This window comes from Pleurodeles waltl, chromosome 4_1 (genome assembly GCF_031143425.1).
Source record: "Pleurodeles waltl isolate 20211129_DDA chromosome 4_1, aPleWal1.hap1.20221129, whole genome shotgun sequence".
Taxonomy (NCBI): domain Eukaryota; kingdom Metazoa; phylum Chordata; class Amphibia; order Caudata; family Salamandridae; genus Pleurodeles; species Pleurodeles waltl.
Window position 1 is genome coordinate 395000435 of NC_090442.1, and position 14282 is coordinate 395014716.

The window sequence follows — 14282 nt, forward strand, 5'->3', positions numbered from 1 at the left end:
CGGGGAAGTAAGGGTGGTGGGCAGCTGACACACTTATATAGGGAAATGCCTGTCCCCACACAAAGGGCTGATTACCCCTTACCATTAGTCTGGAGCAAGGACAGGGTTGAAAGGGAGACCTGTACACTTCAAAGAGCTGCTTTGATGTCACCCTCACTTCAAAGGCACATTTGGGTATAAGTACTTTGGCTCTGACCCTAGCAAATTAGTATACTGCTGGACCTAGGACGAACTCTGCTGGAGTAAAGACTGCTGTGTTGTAAGGATTGCCACTCTAGCTGGACTGAGTGTTCTGAGGGACTGCTTCTCTGCTTTGCTGACTTGCCCTGCTGCCTGATCTCTGCCCTGCTGAGGACAAGGACTGGACCCATCTCACTCGAACGCAGAGTGACTCGCAAGGGCTTGCTGGCTTGCCCCCTGTTCTTCCTCAGTCTTTGATACATCAAACACTGCCTGCAACTCGCCGGGTGCTGCTTGATTCTGCCATCTTGTACCCTTGCCTGAGGTGACCCCTACAGCACTGGGTTTAAGAAATGGCAGCTGCTTTCTGCTAACAACGGGTGCATCGTCACCACTCTGCTGGTCGGAACAGACGCATCGCCCTTCGGCTCCAACACAAAGACTGTTCGATGACAGTGGATCCACTGCCTGCACAGCCTGACGACAATGCTCTGCGCGGCTCGAAGGCGATTCATCACATTCATCTCAACGGAGTTAGACGCCAATGCGGGAACTAACTGCAAGGCTCAATTAAGAGACAGTGACCAACTGCATGGAAAATAGCAACACATCGCCTTAACATTTGCTCCTCAACGTCGACACTTCCTCCAACCAAGGGAATTGTTTCAGCTGAACCTACATGGGTTCTGTAGCTGGCCTACCCTCCATTGTGTTTGGCCTGAACTTAGAATTTGCATGACCTCAAGTAACCTTTTGACCTCTTGAGACTTCTAAGCAGTATTTCAAGTTTATTCTTTAAAAATGTATATCTCAAACTCTACTGATAGGATTTTTGTTGTTTTGGTCTTGTTTTACTCAGGTAAACATTCTCTATTTTTCTAAACCTGTTGGGAGTCTTTCTGTGGTGTTTTCATTGTGTTACTGTGTGCGTTTATATTGCACAAATACTTTACACATTGCCTTTTAAGTTAGGCCTGCCTGCTCTGTGCCAAACTACAAGAAGGTGAGCACAGGTTAATACAGGGTGTGTATCGGACTTATCCTGACTAGGATTGTGATCCCTACTTGGACAGGGTGTATGCCTCTGCCAACTAGCGACCTAATTTCTAATAGTAGAGCAGACAATGTTTAAGTTTGCTGCTGATGAACAGTCGCATGATACTGGGGTGAAGGAAAGATTCTCAGTCAAATAAATGATGATGGTTACATGTGTTTCCTACGCTCAATCACTTCCCACACAGAGTGAGTTGAGTATACAAAAACATATTAAGATTATTCTGAAGAGGAATTCAGATTCGCTATTATTATTTTCAGGACCACCAGACTATTATCAATTAAAAGGGCATGGGCCTTTCAGTGAAAAGTCCCATCCAAAACCCTGAAATCTGTCCTGGGGCGGAATGGACGAGTTCACCAAACTATGCAACTCACTGGTTCATTTGTCACATACAATCCAGAGGCTTCAAAGCACCAAAGAGCCTGCTGCAGCAGGACAATCTTGAAAAAAATCTCTTGTAATTAAATAAGGTCCACTGAAGATCGTAAATTGAAATCTGTTTGTCTCTACCCACTAGTATCAAGAGAAAGTACTCTCTTTACCACAGAGAAAAGATACGTATGAAGTTTTTCAATGGGGTAAAGAGGTGCGCTATCTCCTGCCACAAAACCCGACAGAGAGATCCACTGAACTGACACAGCTGTCACTGAGGAGTTCGGGTGGAAAATCACGTAGGAGGTGGATAAAAGCACCTTAAACAAAATCTGTGCACTAGGAGTCTATAGTATATAACTGCTGCTACAGAAAAATAGCAATGTTCTTTGCATTTCTATCTGCTATTATTTGAGCATGCCTAAGAACAAAACGTGACTATGGGGGTCATTCTGACCCAACGACCGCGGGAGCACCGCCAACAGGCTGGCGGTGCTCCCAAGGGCATTCTGACTGCGGCGGTATGGCCGCGGTCAGAAACGGAAAACCGGCGGTCTCCCGCCGGTTTTCCGATGCCCTGAGGAATCCTCCATGGCGGCGCAGCTTTCTGCGCCGCCATGGGGATTCCGACCCCCTCACCGCCATCCTGTTCCTGGCGGTCGTGACCGCCAGGAACAGGATGGCGGTGAGGGGTGTCCTGGGGCCCCTGGGGGCCCCTGCAGTGCCCATACCAATGGCATGGGCACTACAGGGGCCCCCGTAAGAGGGCCCCTAAAAGATTTTCAGTGTCTGCATAGCAGACACTGAAAATCACGACGGGTGCAGCACCCGTCGCACCCTTCCCACTCCACCGGCTCCATTCGAAGCCGGCTTCCTCGTGGGAAGGGGTTTCCCGCTGGGCTGGCGGGCGGCCTTCTGGCGGTCGCCCGCCAGCCCAGCGGGAAACACAGAATAACCGCGGCGGTCTTCTGACCGCGTAGCGGTATTCTGTTGGGGGAACTTTGGCGGGCGGCCTCCGCCACAACCATTGTGGGGTTTGAGTCAGCATCTTGCTCATGAGTGGATAGATTTGTTGTCTATTTAAGATGTTTCCTCTTGGTTTGTGGCTTTCATCCTTATTCATGAATTTGTCCCACACAGGAGCATTTCAGTCTTGAGGGTTCTCATTGGTTAACTTGTATCCTTCCACCGCTGATGTTGCTTGCATTCAGGGAACTACTTTATTTTACTTTACACACTCCATGGGAGTGCATTTGTTTACTTTCCCTATCTCTCCCCTGCGTTTCTACCCCCTTCACTTTCCCCTGCCCACTTTGCTCTCAGTGTTGCTTTTCCTGCCCCTTCGGTTCCAGGCTGTGTGTTTTTAATACCCCCAAACCCGCTGCTCCATTCGTGCTCTTTTCATCTCCCCTCAAACTGTGACCTGATGCTCACCGCCTATCCTGCTTACCACCCTCACCTGTATTTGTTTTTATTTTTTTCAGGTGGGCCTTGCTGCTGTAGAGTGCTGCTTGGACGCTCACAACCTTTTGACCTCTTTTTTTTTTTAAGATCTTTTACTGATCTAATATAGTATGTGCCATGCTGGATTGGTAAATTAAAAATGGTCATCGGCATCAGGAAGGATGTGTACACATGTATCACAAGGCACCCGTCACAAGGTGTTGAAAATTAATTTAAAAATTGCCATTCACGCATGCTCATGCACAGCAGTGCAAAAGGGCATTGGCAAAACAAATAGAGTTTTAGAGTGCTGGTTTAAATTGAAAGTAGTGCTCGCAAGGACCCTGTACTGTAGGTCACAAGACAAACATTAAATTGTATATAACCTTTTTAAAACATAAGTGGGGTAGTTAGAATAATGAGGTACACCTTCTATTACATTATGTGCGCACATGTAGGCTTGTTGTCTGTTTAGTACACCATTATATATGTGCTTTATATAATCCATTTACTCTGGGAGCAACCAATCCCCCACTGGAGTTACCTCCCCAACCGCATCCTGTGCCACACCCCCACAGCATTCTCAGCAATATTCCCCGAATGGCCCTTAAAAAGAAACCGTGTCACACCCACAGCTTCCCCACAGCTTGTGACTCCTCCTCATGTTCTAGCACCCTTACCCCAATCATAAACCCTTTCTGCAATATATGCCTTTTAAAGCCTAAATGATGTCCCATCCTGTGTGGCTGTGGCAATATTCATAAAGCAAAACATATCACTTGGGCCCCCCTTGGGCTAGGTAAACCTCTTCAAACGTGAATTTTCCAATTTCGAAGGGAAAGGCTTGGAATAATATTCATAGTGCAGTCTGACCAACCATAGCCTACTGATTGACCACAAAATAATGCTATGTAAAGATACCTGGTGTTGGCCAGGTAGCTGTTCTGCTAATTGGACGTTACCTAGGAAAGTTAAAGAAGCTCCCGTCATCATGTAGCGCGTACCCTGTGAGGTGCACTGAGTACACATTTACCTTTTGTGAAGCAAGACTGGATGCAAGTGGCAAACCACAATGCGATTCCTGTCTTGGAAACAGGATGACTTTTGTGGGTTTTAATGAGAGCTACAAAGAGCTAGTTAGTCTTGCAGAAGGACTTTGTCCTGTCAATTCAGTACAGGAGTGCCTACCTACTTGGCATCTAAAGTGTGTTACACGCTTTCTGCTGCAGAATCAGGGTGAAGAAAGAAGACAGGTAACGTAATATGTCTTGTTAATGTGGAAAGGGGAAAACTACCTTGGGCAGGAACTTTGAGTTAGTTGTAATCACTACCTTGTCTTTGTGCACACGAATATATGCTTCCTGAATAGTGTGTGCCTGTAGCTCTCTGATGCTGCAAAGTGAGGTTATGGCTATTAGAATAACCACCTTCCAAGAACTATAGGTTGCAAGAGTTGAGGTGTTCAAAAGTCTAACCCATAAGCCTGGTGAGAATTACATTTAGGTTCCACATTGGGGCTAGAGGCGTTCTTTGAGGTATTAAGGCCATTCATGAACTCCTTCACTACAGGAATCCTGAAAAGTAATTAATGTGTAAAAGGTAACAGAAGGTGTCCTGATGCTTGAATTGAAGGATTCTAGGGTCATGGAAATGCGGTAGTGGACACATCTCGTCCATTTGGCTGCATACCACCCAAGATTAATAGGCCTACCTATCTCACACAATAATGTCATACACTCCTCACAAAGTTTAGGTAGCCAAATTCTGAGACCTCTAAAAACCAGATCATTACGTTGAGATGCTTTTGATATGTGTGCTAGATCTGGCTGGATGTGAAGATCTGGCCAGATCAGTAACTTCACCTGAGGTCTTATGGACATCTCCAAGAGAACTACATTCCAGGGCTCTGTGGCCCAAGTCTGGGTCACTAGGATGAGGGTCACGGACAACTGCCTCATTTTCCTCACCACGTCCAAGATAAGTAAGAAAGGAGCAAAAGAATAAACAAATATCATTGACCAGTTCATCCATAATTCATTGGCCATGGAATGTGGGTAAGGGTACCTAAAGGTGAAGTTCAGACATTTTGCATTTTCTGGGGTGGCAAACAGGTCGATGGCTGGGGTTCTCTGCTGTGAATAGTACCCAATGAGGACTTGAGGGTTGAGTTCCCACTTGTGTACTGCTCGATGTGCCCTGTTTAAAGGCAAGCAACATTGTTGTTCTCTCCAGTAGGTGTTTCACTAGAAGATAGATGTTACCGCAAATTTGACACTAGTCAGATACTCTGTGCTAGCTCAGACAGCTGGGGGGAATGGTTACCTTCCTTTTTCTGTATTCAATACCTCACTGTCATGTTATCTATCTTGATGAGGATCACTTTGCCAAAAAGAAGCTTGTAGCAGGCTATGCAAATGGCCATCATCTCTAAGAACTTGATGTCAGTCATAGTGGTGGGGGGGGGGGGGGGAAGAGTCATGTGCACCCCACACGGTGACGATCCATCTGTGGTAATGCTCACCTGCGGAAAAGGGTCCAAGAAATACTTGCTGAGCAACAGGCTGTTGCTGTTTTATCACTGTAGTGAGCATTGAGAGCTCGCCTTTAGCAATAATAGATCTTCTCACTGACCCTTGACTGGTGAGACAGCGTTGAAGTGGGCGCATGTGTAATCTGGTATGTGGCACAACTGCTGTGCAGGATGCTATCATACCCAAGACCATCATTACAGCTCTTACAGTTAGTGGACAAGTGAAATGAAAAAGAAGCAACAGCTGCTGAAATGTTATCACCCTCTGATAGTTGAGATTTGCTTTCCATGTAACAGAGTTCAACATTGAACCCAGGAAAGGCAGGATCCATTTGGGTTGGACTTCTTTGCATTTAGGGTGAAGCCTAAGCTGTGGAGCAGGGTTACATATTTTTAACTATATGCTAGGCATTGCTGCCTGCTGTTGCTCTTGATCAGCCAATAATCGAGGTACAGGAAGACGTGGATGTCCGCTCTGCGAAGATGAGCAGGGACTATCGTCAGTCACCTGGTACAGACCTAGGGAGTTTCAGTGACTCCAAAGGGTAGAGCTGTGAATTGATAGTGTTGACATACCTACAAAGCAAAAGTACTGGTGATGAACAGGGTGGATGGAGATGTAGAAGTAGGCGTCCTTGATTTATAACATTGTTATGAAGTCTCCTTGGCGGAACAGTAGTATGACATCCTATAAAGCTGTCATGTATAAGTACTCTGACAGAATTTACTGGTTCAGCGGCTTGACGTTTGAGATCGGTGGGATATGTCCTCCTTTGAAAATAGGAAAGTGCACAGAGTAGACACCTGTGCCCCATTGGTGTGGGGTCAAGGGTTGCAATTGTGCCCTTTTGGAGGACTACGTGGTCCTCTTACACTGAGGGGAGGACACTGGCTAAGGATGTGTATGTGTGGTGATAAATTAGGGGTAGTTTGGAATTCTAAGCAGTAACCCTGCTGAATTACTGCAAGCACTAATTGATCTAAGGTGATTTCCTTGCAGCAAGGGTGGAAATCCTTTAATCTCCCCCAATAGGTGTGGTGTGACCGGGAAGTTGTCAACACTAGGACAAGCCCATATTGCCCTAAAGAATTTGGGCAAAACAAGGGAGCAATGTAACAAGGCTCCTTTAAAAGGGATCAAACAGCCAAAGATGTAAATGGCCCACAATAGTTGCTTTAGTTATTATTGGACATACAAACTCAATTTGAAAATGTTAGGAAATCCAATCATTTACAATTGCACAATCCTTAGAGCATATGAATTACATGCAAACATATATGATATATCACACATTACCAAACAAAAGTACAATATTTAATTAACATAAAAACATTGTTAACTACACTGTCCTTGTCACTATGATTTTCAGGCAATCAAGTGTTCAAAATCATCAATTTACCGTGGTACACCTATGGGTAGTTCCATACTAGACTGCAAGGGTAAGAAGGATTTCCTGAGCGACCACTTTTGGTTGTAAAATATATAATTTGGCGATTAACTCCTCACTGGCCATGGTTGACATGTTTTGGCAAAATGATTTGTGGCCTCCTCTAGATTTAACAAGTCAGTGTGTGTTAATTCCTGTGTTAATTCCATACACATCACACTTATAAAGACCTAAAAGGTTAAACACATCTGAAAAGCCAATAATTGCTGTGACTGGTTTATAAACAAAGAAGCCAGAATTAATCTGACCAGCAGCAATGTCAAAGTGCTTAAACCACATGTTGGCTGAACATCATAGGAAAAAAGTCACCAAGATCATCCTTCGGAGTGCAATCACAGGGACATAGAGCCGGAACACAAACTTCCATAAATGTGATCAGGAGGGAGCATGAGCGAGTCAGTGCTTTGGAGCAAAGACTCCTCTACCAGAGCCACCTCTGCCCCTGCCAGTGTTGCCCCTGGAACAACCCCTCAAATATCCTCAGCCTGCCTGAGACTAGTGAAAGGCCTGCTGTGGCCCCAATAGGTTTGTGCCTGGCCAGAGCGTGTGGTCTTATTCCAGCCCCAGGGTTACTGTCTGGAAAAGTAACCCATCGGAGTGGCAGACTACAAGGTGCACATAAACTTTACAATCTCAGTATCCTTTTTTACCTTTCCCAACATCTCATCCACTTAGGGTCCAAAGAGTTCTTCCCTGTTGGATATGTTGAGGAGGTATTGTTACCTCTGGTTTGACTCCCGAGATGAGAAGCTATGCTTAGCGGCAAAGTAGGATACTGATGTTGATGCTATGGGAGGTGGTATCCACAGCACTGATGATGCAGCAAATGTTTGCGTTGGAAATAATTTTTCCCTCCGGAACTAATACCTCCTCATCTTTCTTAGGTCTCAGGAAGGTGCTGCACCAGTGACTGTGTTTCCTTTTAGTAAAATCTGCTGATCTTCATCAGCAAGCAAATCGAATTGGTGAGACGCCACTGGCTGGTTGCGCCAATTACATAAACTTGCTGGCTGCACCTCGCGCCCTTGCTTCCATACTGCATGCGTGATTAAGTAATCAAGAGGACCTGGCTGTGTATGTTAAGTGGGTAACTGGGCGCAGCTTTCAATTTCATCTTGATTTGTGGAGTGACTACCTTTGCCTTGACAGGGTCTTTGAAATAGTCTGTGGCTGGCTTGCGCATGGGGAGGAACTGGATGGTACATTCTATCTTAGGAAGGATCCTCACCAAAATGCTATCCTCGTCCTGTAAGACATGCATATCACCTTTATGGTGGCAGCTAGTCCTCTGAATGGTAGTATCTTCTGGTGGGGATGGCCTTGACGGGTATGATTCAAAATTGTGATCATCCGCAAGGTCAAACAGTAGCTGTTCTAGGGGATGTCCCAGTCTCCTCCCGAGCAAGCTGAGTGTAAGGGTATCCCTACCCCATGCTGGCTACCTTGGTCAAAATCTGTATGCACTGACCTGTGGGGTGATTCTGATGGAGGTGATTATGTGCATAGTGGTGATGGTGGGATTGCAGCAGGAGGTAGTGGTGGTGATTGCCCAGATGTGAGAGATTGGGTTGGAGGGCTCATAGCCTTGATGTCATGCATCTTGTACACCAGATAACGTGGTGCATCTAAGGCAAGCTCCTCCCTGAAAGTCAGCCTTCCTTTCTTAGGAATCGAGAGGCAGAGTGAGCTGATGATTTTCCAGGGGGCAGAAATCGGGGCAGAAATCAGGGCAGTTTCTAGTGGCATAAAGAGAAGCTTCTCCCTGGCATCAAGCTCTTCTGCCAGTTTATCCAGGCTGGCAGCCTCGGACTCCATTGTTCTCAGCATCGACAGGAGCCTTGGCTTTGACTTAGGGCTCAGGTCGAGAATACCCTTGCCATTGATTTAAGTTCCAAAAAGGGCTGAGTCGGTGCCCTTGGACAAGAGGTTTGGAGAGTGTTTGGAGGGGAGTCAATGAATTTTCAGGGCTCGATGCCCTTTGGTGGGGTGTGCTCCTATCCACCTTCTTTGCTCAGTGCTGTCTGAAGCCACAGGGCAGCAGCAGGGCACAGGCTGAGATTTCCCCTCTGTCATGTTTGGGGCTCGATGCCCAACTCCTGCAGGAGCGGTGCTCTGCCTCAGCATAGGGCCATAAATAACAAGGGCAGCCTGAACCGGCCTGGAACCAGGGGTATATAACTGGCATCTCAAACAATGGTCCTGGATGGACCAGCATTTTAAAAATACAAATATGTCCAAACTGATAGAAACAACAGTAACGAAAATAATCTATGAAGAAAACTGACTGACTCTCATAAATAATTGTATTCAACTCATACAGTTTGGCAGTATTCATAGAATAGTGCTCAAGTGATCACATGGTAGGTGGAAATAAGCTGGCAAGTATCATACAAGGCGGCAAAATATACCGTATACAACTTTGTACAGTTCGATGGTCTCAAATTGTCAGATTCCAGGGCAACTGATAGATTTATTCTGTTCGCACGGACTAAGGCGTCGACAACATTTTGACCAGGGGTGGCTTGATGGTCATTATCAGGACTAATGGGTAAAATAAAGACCAGGAAGCTGATCACAGTCTATGTACAGTCTATGGGGCTACTGGTGGCAAGTATTTCATAAGCATTCAATAAAGAAGTCTGAAGAAGTCAGGAACATAGGGCTGCATGCAAGAAAGCAGTGTGAGCCAGACGACCACGAGTGGCAGCATGCAAGCATCCTTCTGGAAAGATTTTCTAGACTTCATTATTGAATGCTTTTGAAATACTTGGCACCCAGCGGCCTGGTAGTGAAATCTCGAGCTTGCTTTTACCCATGTCAGCAATACACTTCTGCAGTTTGAGAAAGGAAGCTCATTTGCATCTTGTGCACATGAGCAGGCTGCAGGCTTCCAAAATGGAATACACAGAACATCTTCCCTATGGTTCACTCAGATGTACACAGTGTGTGCTACACAAAAACCACATACATAAATACATGCACACATCCTGAGGATTTCAATGTTGGCATCTGCGTTCGCTTTCAACAGCAAAACTTTACACAAGTGAGTTAGTAGGCCACCACTCATGACAGATAAAAAAGTCTGATCGCACTAAGACCACTACAAAACATTGTATCAGGGTGAGCTGACATCACTCCACTACAGGCTTGAAACTGTGACCGGGACAGCAGTTCCCCTGTCACTATGGAGAGTATGTTTGGTGCGCCCCTCTAAGTCCAGGGCCAAACTCATATCAAGAGACAGGCTTGGGCCTTTGCATAAATTCTACATTAGCTTGATTATGGGGCCATAAATCCAAAACCATGGCTACAAGATACTCACAGTTGGTCATTCAGGTCAGGGGAAATGACTGTACACCATGCAGGGGACATTCCTCCCCTAACAATATAAACACATCCTCAGGAACACATGTGCCAAGTGAAAAATGACTACACCAAAATGAAGTTGGATAGTCAAAGGTGCTTGTTGATTAGTTTGGCTAGAAGGGTGTGAACACGTAAGACACAGTTCTTTCTATTTTGTTTCTCAATGTGCCGATACCAAGGATCTGTGGACATAATCTGCTGGAAGGAAAAATAAATGTCCGCATCTATTCTCTTATTCATTTTAGGACATTTCTATTAACATATCCCTAATCAAATGTGGGAATCAAATTATCTGGGCAGTGTAACTTGTGGCTACCGCAGTTACCACAATGAGATTTTTATGTTCTCTCACAAGAAGCATGTATTGTCTTATGAGAAAGAAGTGCTTAGTAGCATCAAAATGATTCAAATTTGTGCTATGAATTACAAATAAAACCAAAGAGAGTCACCATTTTCTAGCAAAGAATTGGTATTTTAACTTTCTCCCTCTTAAACAAAATGATTCCTTTTGCAAGCTAATGGAAAAATGTAAAGGCAGACGATTTTTATCTCTAAAGCTTCCTCATCACTTGTTCCCTGGTGTTGGCATGCGTGCTATGTCCTTTGAGAACCGAACTGCCCACTTGAAAAACTAAGTACAAAAATGTGCATTCAACTAAAAAGCATTGAATCAGTAAAAAGTTGTGCTTATTTCACATTATCAAGAAAAGCAGCTGTGTGCTCAAACAATTTGGTGTGTTGAGTGATCACACAAGTGTTTATTAATTTAATACGTCTCATGATCTGCACAATAACGTGCTATTATTTAACTTACGTGTAAAACTTGTGTGCTTTTTAAACATTGTACCAAAGTCTTTGCTTTTGGAAACCTTGCAAGAGCAAGGACATTATTTTTGTGTTTACGTCTGGGGCTTGTGCTCTCTATAAATATTGTAACTCTTTGGAATAGTACTTCATTTGTGCCAAAGTCCATCACATGGTGGCACTGTCCGTCTATTTTAAAACTTTGACAGACAGACAATTTAACACTGCAAAATACATAAAAAATAATAATACTACAACATCCAGACCGTTCTTACAGCTGTGGATGATCAGGAATAGTCAACATTGTCACACTTGCGGCAGTCTGGTGGTAAGTAGGTACTATTGGTACTAACATTTGGCAGGGGGAATGGCTGGTAAAAGCTTCAGGGGTCTCCTGAAATATATCTTGGGCCCTGGCACTTTTGCCACAAATTAAACATATCTTTGGCATATATCATGCTGAGTTATCTGAATTCTAAATTCAATAGCTACTGCATAACCCTGAAACCTACGCCTACGTCTGCCATAGCCTGAGGCTTCCTCCATTTCAACACATCTCCAAGTAAAAAAAAAAAACAATAAAGTGGTACTGTTCTAGATTTCCTTTCATGTGTAGTTTCCATTCGTTGACACTGTTGTATTACTAAATGTCTTGCCAAGAAATGTTGTTGTTGTATCTTTGACTGCTGTATCTGTAACTGTTTTTATGCACCTCTTACAAATTAAAACAGTACCTCGTTCAACTGCTCTTTGCCATCTTTTGTCTGATTTTCACTCATTTCTTCGCTCTCATAGTTAGTGCTCTTATCAACCCATAGTTCAGATTTTTCTACTGTCAATCGTAGTTGGTCCAAATCAGCCTTGATTTGCTTGTAGTTGTCTACATCTTGATTGGACACCAGCAGCTGCACCTAGAAACAAAGCATTGGGACGCTCTTACATTTGTATAAATTGTCCTTCCCGATCCCATGCATATTTGACACAAGAAATAATCAAGAGCAAGAGTGTCAGCCCTTCACTGTAGTGTTCTAGCATTTGTGAAAGATCAGTAGTGCCTACCTACTATGATATGAAGTCAATCACTGTACAGGTCCACAATTAACCATTACCCATATTTTGCCGTTGGTGCAAAAGTGGTTGCAGCTTCAAGAGTTACCTGACCACATCCTGACATCTAAGGACTTAGTAAAAAGAAACAGCAATATCAAGTATGAAACCATAAAGCAGTGATGGGCAAAAAAACAATTTTGAAAAGCAAAGACAAAGCCAATGGTTTTGTCTTCTACGTAGTGTGCCCAGATACACATATGCTAATAGGGCAACACACCTACTAATATCTTGCACAAACAGACCAACATGAATATTGGCACCCATATACAAAGAGACATGAACATACAACACACATTGTCATAGACAAATCACGCTGGCCTACAGACACCAAGATTAAGAACTGTGACTACATTACTAAGTTGATACACTGACATACAGGTGCATGGATTGATGCATTGATGTGTCAGCATTCTGCCATCCTGCCACTAGGCAGAGCTCACGAAGGCCCTCTGAACTCCTGCCTTCATCAGTGACCATGAGGTTATACACTTCTACAACTTGCCATGCCATATACACACTGTATTCTGATTCAGGCTTTCATTCTATTGTCCTGATGCAGCATGGTCCTTGTAGTTCCCTCTGTCTTAAGACATTCCTACATTACATCCTGGTGATGGCTTCTTGTGCACTAGATTTGTTCCTGGATTTTTACGGTTATTTTGAACCCTTTTCTGGCCCCATTTCTATTTTTGCTCTGATCCACACTCCAGTCCAGGTTCTCCTATTCCCAGTCGTGTGTCTCCTGGTTCTCGTTGGTCTTCCTTCCTACAAGCCTCAGTTCAGCCTTCCCTTCATTGGTGGTTGCCTGATTCCCTGCACCTGGTTAATTCCTTGCACATGGCTCTCTTCCTGCACCTGTGCTCCTCCCCTGACCCTTCGGCTATTTCAGCCCTGTGAGCACAGGCTGCACCAGCTTGCAACTGACACCTGTTGCATCTCCTTGTGCTCTGTGTTTCTGCTGCTGTACTACAGGTTTGTCCTTTGATTCTGTTTCCCTTTTTCTATGAACCTATTGTCCTGTTCTTGGCTATTTTTAGTATCTGTTTCTGTCCATTGTTTTCCTGCATCTCTGTTCCACCGTTAGCCATAGTTCATAGTTTCCAGTGTGCACTCTTCTTGAACTGCCCAGTTTTATGCAGACTCCCTGCCTTGTATTCTGTCCTCGTTTGTCTGCATAATTCAGTCGTGCCTTGTTTAAATGCAGATCTTTCCTAGCCTTGTTCTCAGAATTTCAGTCCTGTTCCTGACTCTGATTCCAGTCCTGCTTACCTGAGCCCAGTATCTGTTTTGGTGTTCCCTCTTCTGTTCCCTGTTGTTCTGTTTTGAATTGTTATCTGGAGTTTTACTGCTTTCAAGGATGTCTGTCAAATTCCAGGGCTTGTGCACCGAGAACCATCCAGCGCACCTTCTCCATAGGAGCTGGTGGGTGTCTCCCTGATCTCAGTGAGATTAATCTGCCCCTTGCTTTGGTATAGATATTTTTGAGCTCACAGAGAGATTATTTACGAGGAGCAGACAAACTATCATGATAGTTCATCTGTCGTTTCCTTGCTTTATATTCCTATTGTGTGTACTTGTGTTTTGCCTGCAGACTTCCAGTGCCGAATTCAAAGCCTGTTCCAACCTGCTTCAGTTCTCTGCTTCTGTCATGCTTCTCTTTCAGCCCTCCTGTACTGATATTTGTATTCCCTTCAGAGACCACACACAAACCCAGTATCCAGTCTTGTCCAGTCTCATCCAGCTAATCCTCTGGCAAATCACTTTGCTTGATCCCTGTTAGACCCCCGAAGTGATGGGTGAGATGAATGAAGCCTAAAAGGATGCATTTGGTGTTGATGTTGGCAGTTTTTTGCTCTGCTGTTTCAAAGGATTTAATTTCCATCTTTTTGACATATTTGTACAGTTTGAGTTGTACCCGAAGAAACTAGAATACGCCCTTGTACTTGCATAAAACGGTGGACCAGATCTCTAT

At 44.5% G+C, this 14282-nt stretch overlaps 1 protein-coding gene across 5 annotated transcripts in view; it reads right to left on the bottom strand.

Moving 5' to 3' along the window:
* Positions 1–14282, bottom strand: part of ITPR2 (inositol 1,4,5-trisphosphate receptor type 2) — a 1367642-nt gene that overhangs the window by 782982 nt on the left and 570378 nt on the right. For all 5 annotated transcript variants that reach the window (XM_069228605.1, XM_069228604.1, XM_069228603.1 and 2 more), the window contains one exon: positions 11935–12111. In XM_069228605.1, the coding sequence (XP_069084706.1) occupies positions 11935–12111 (177 nt within the window). The remainder of the gene's footprint in view (positions 1–11934; positions 12112–14282) is intronic.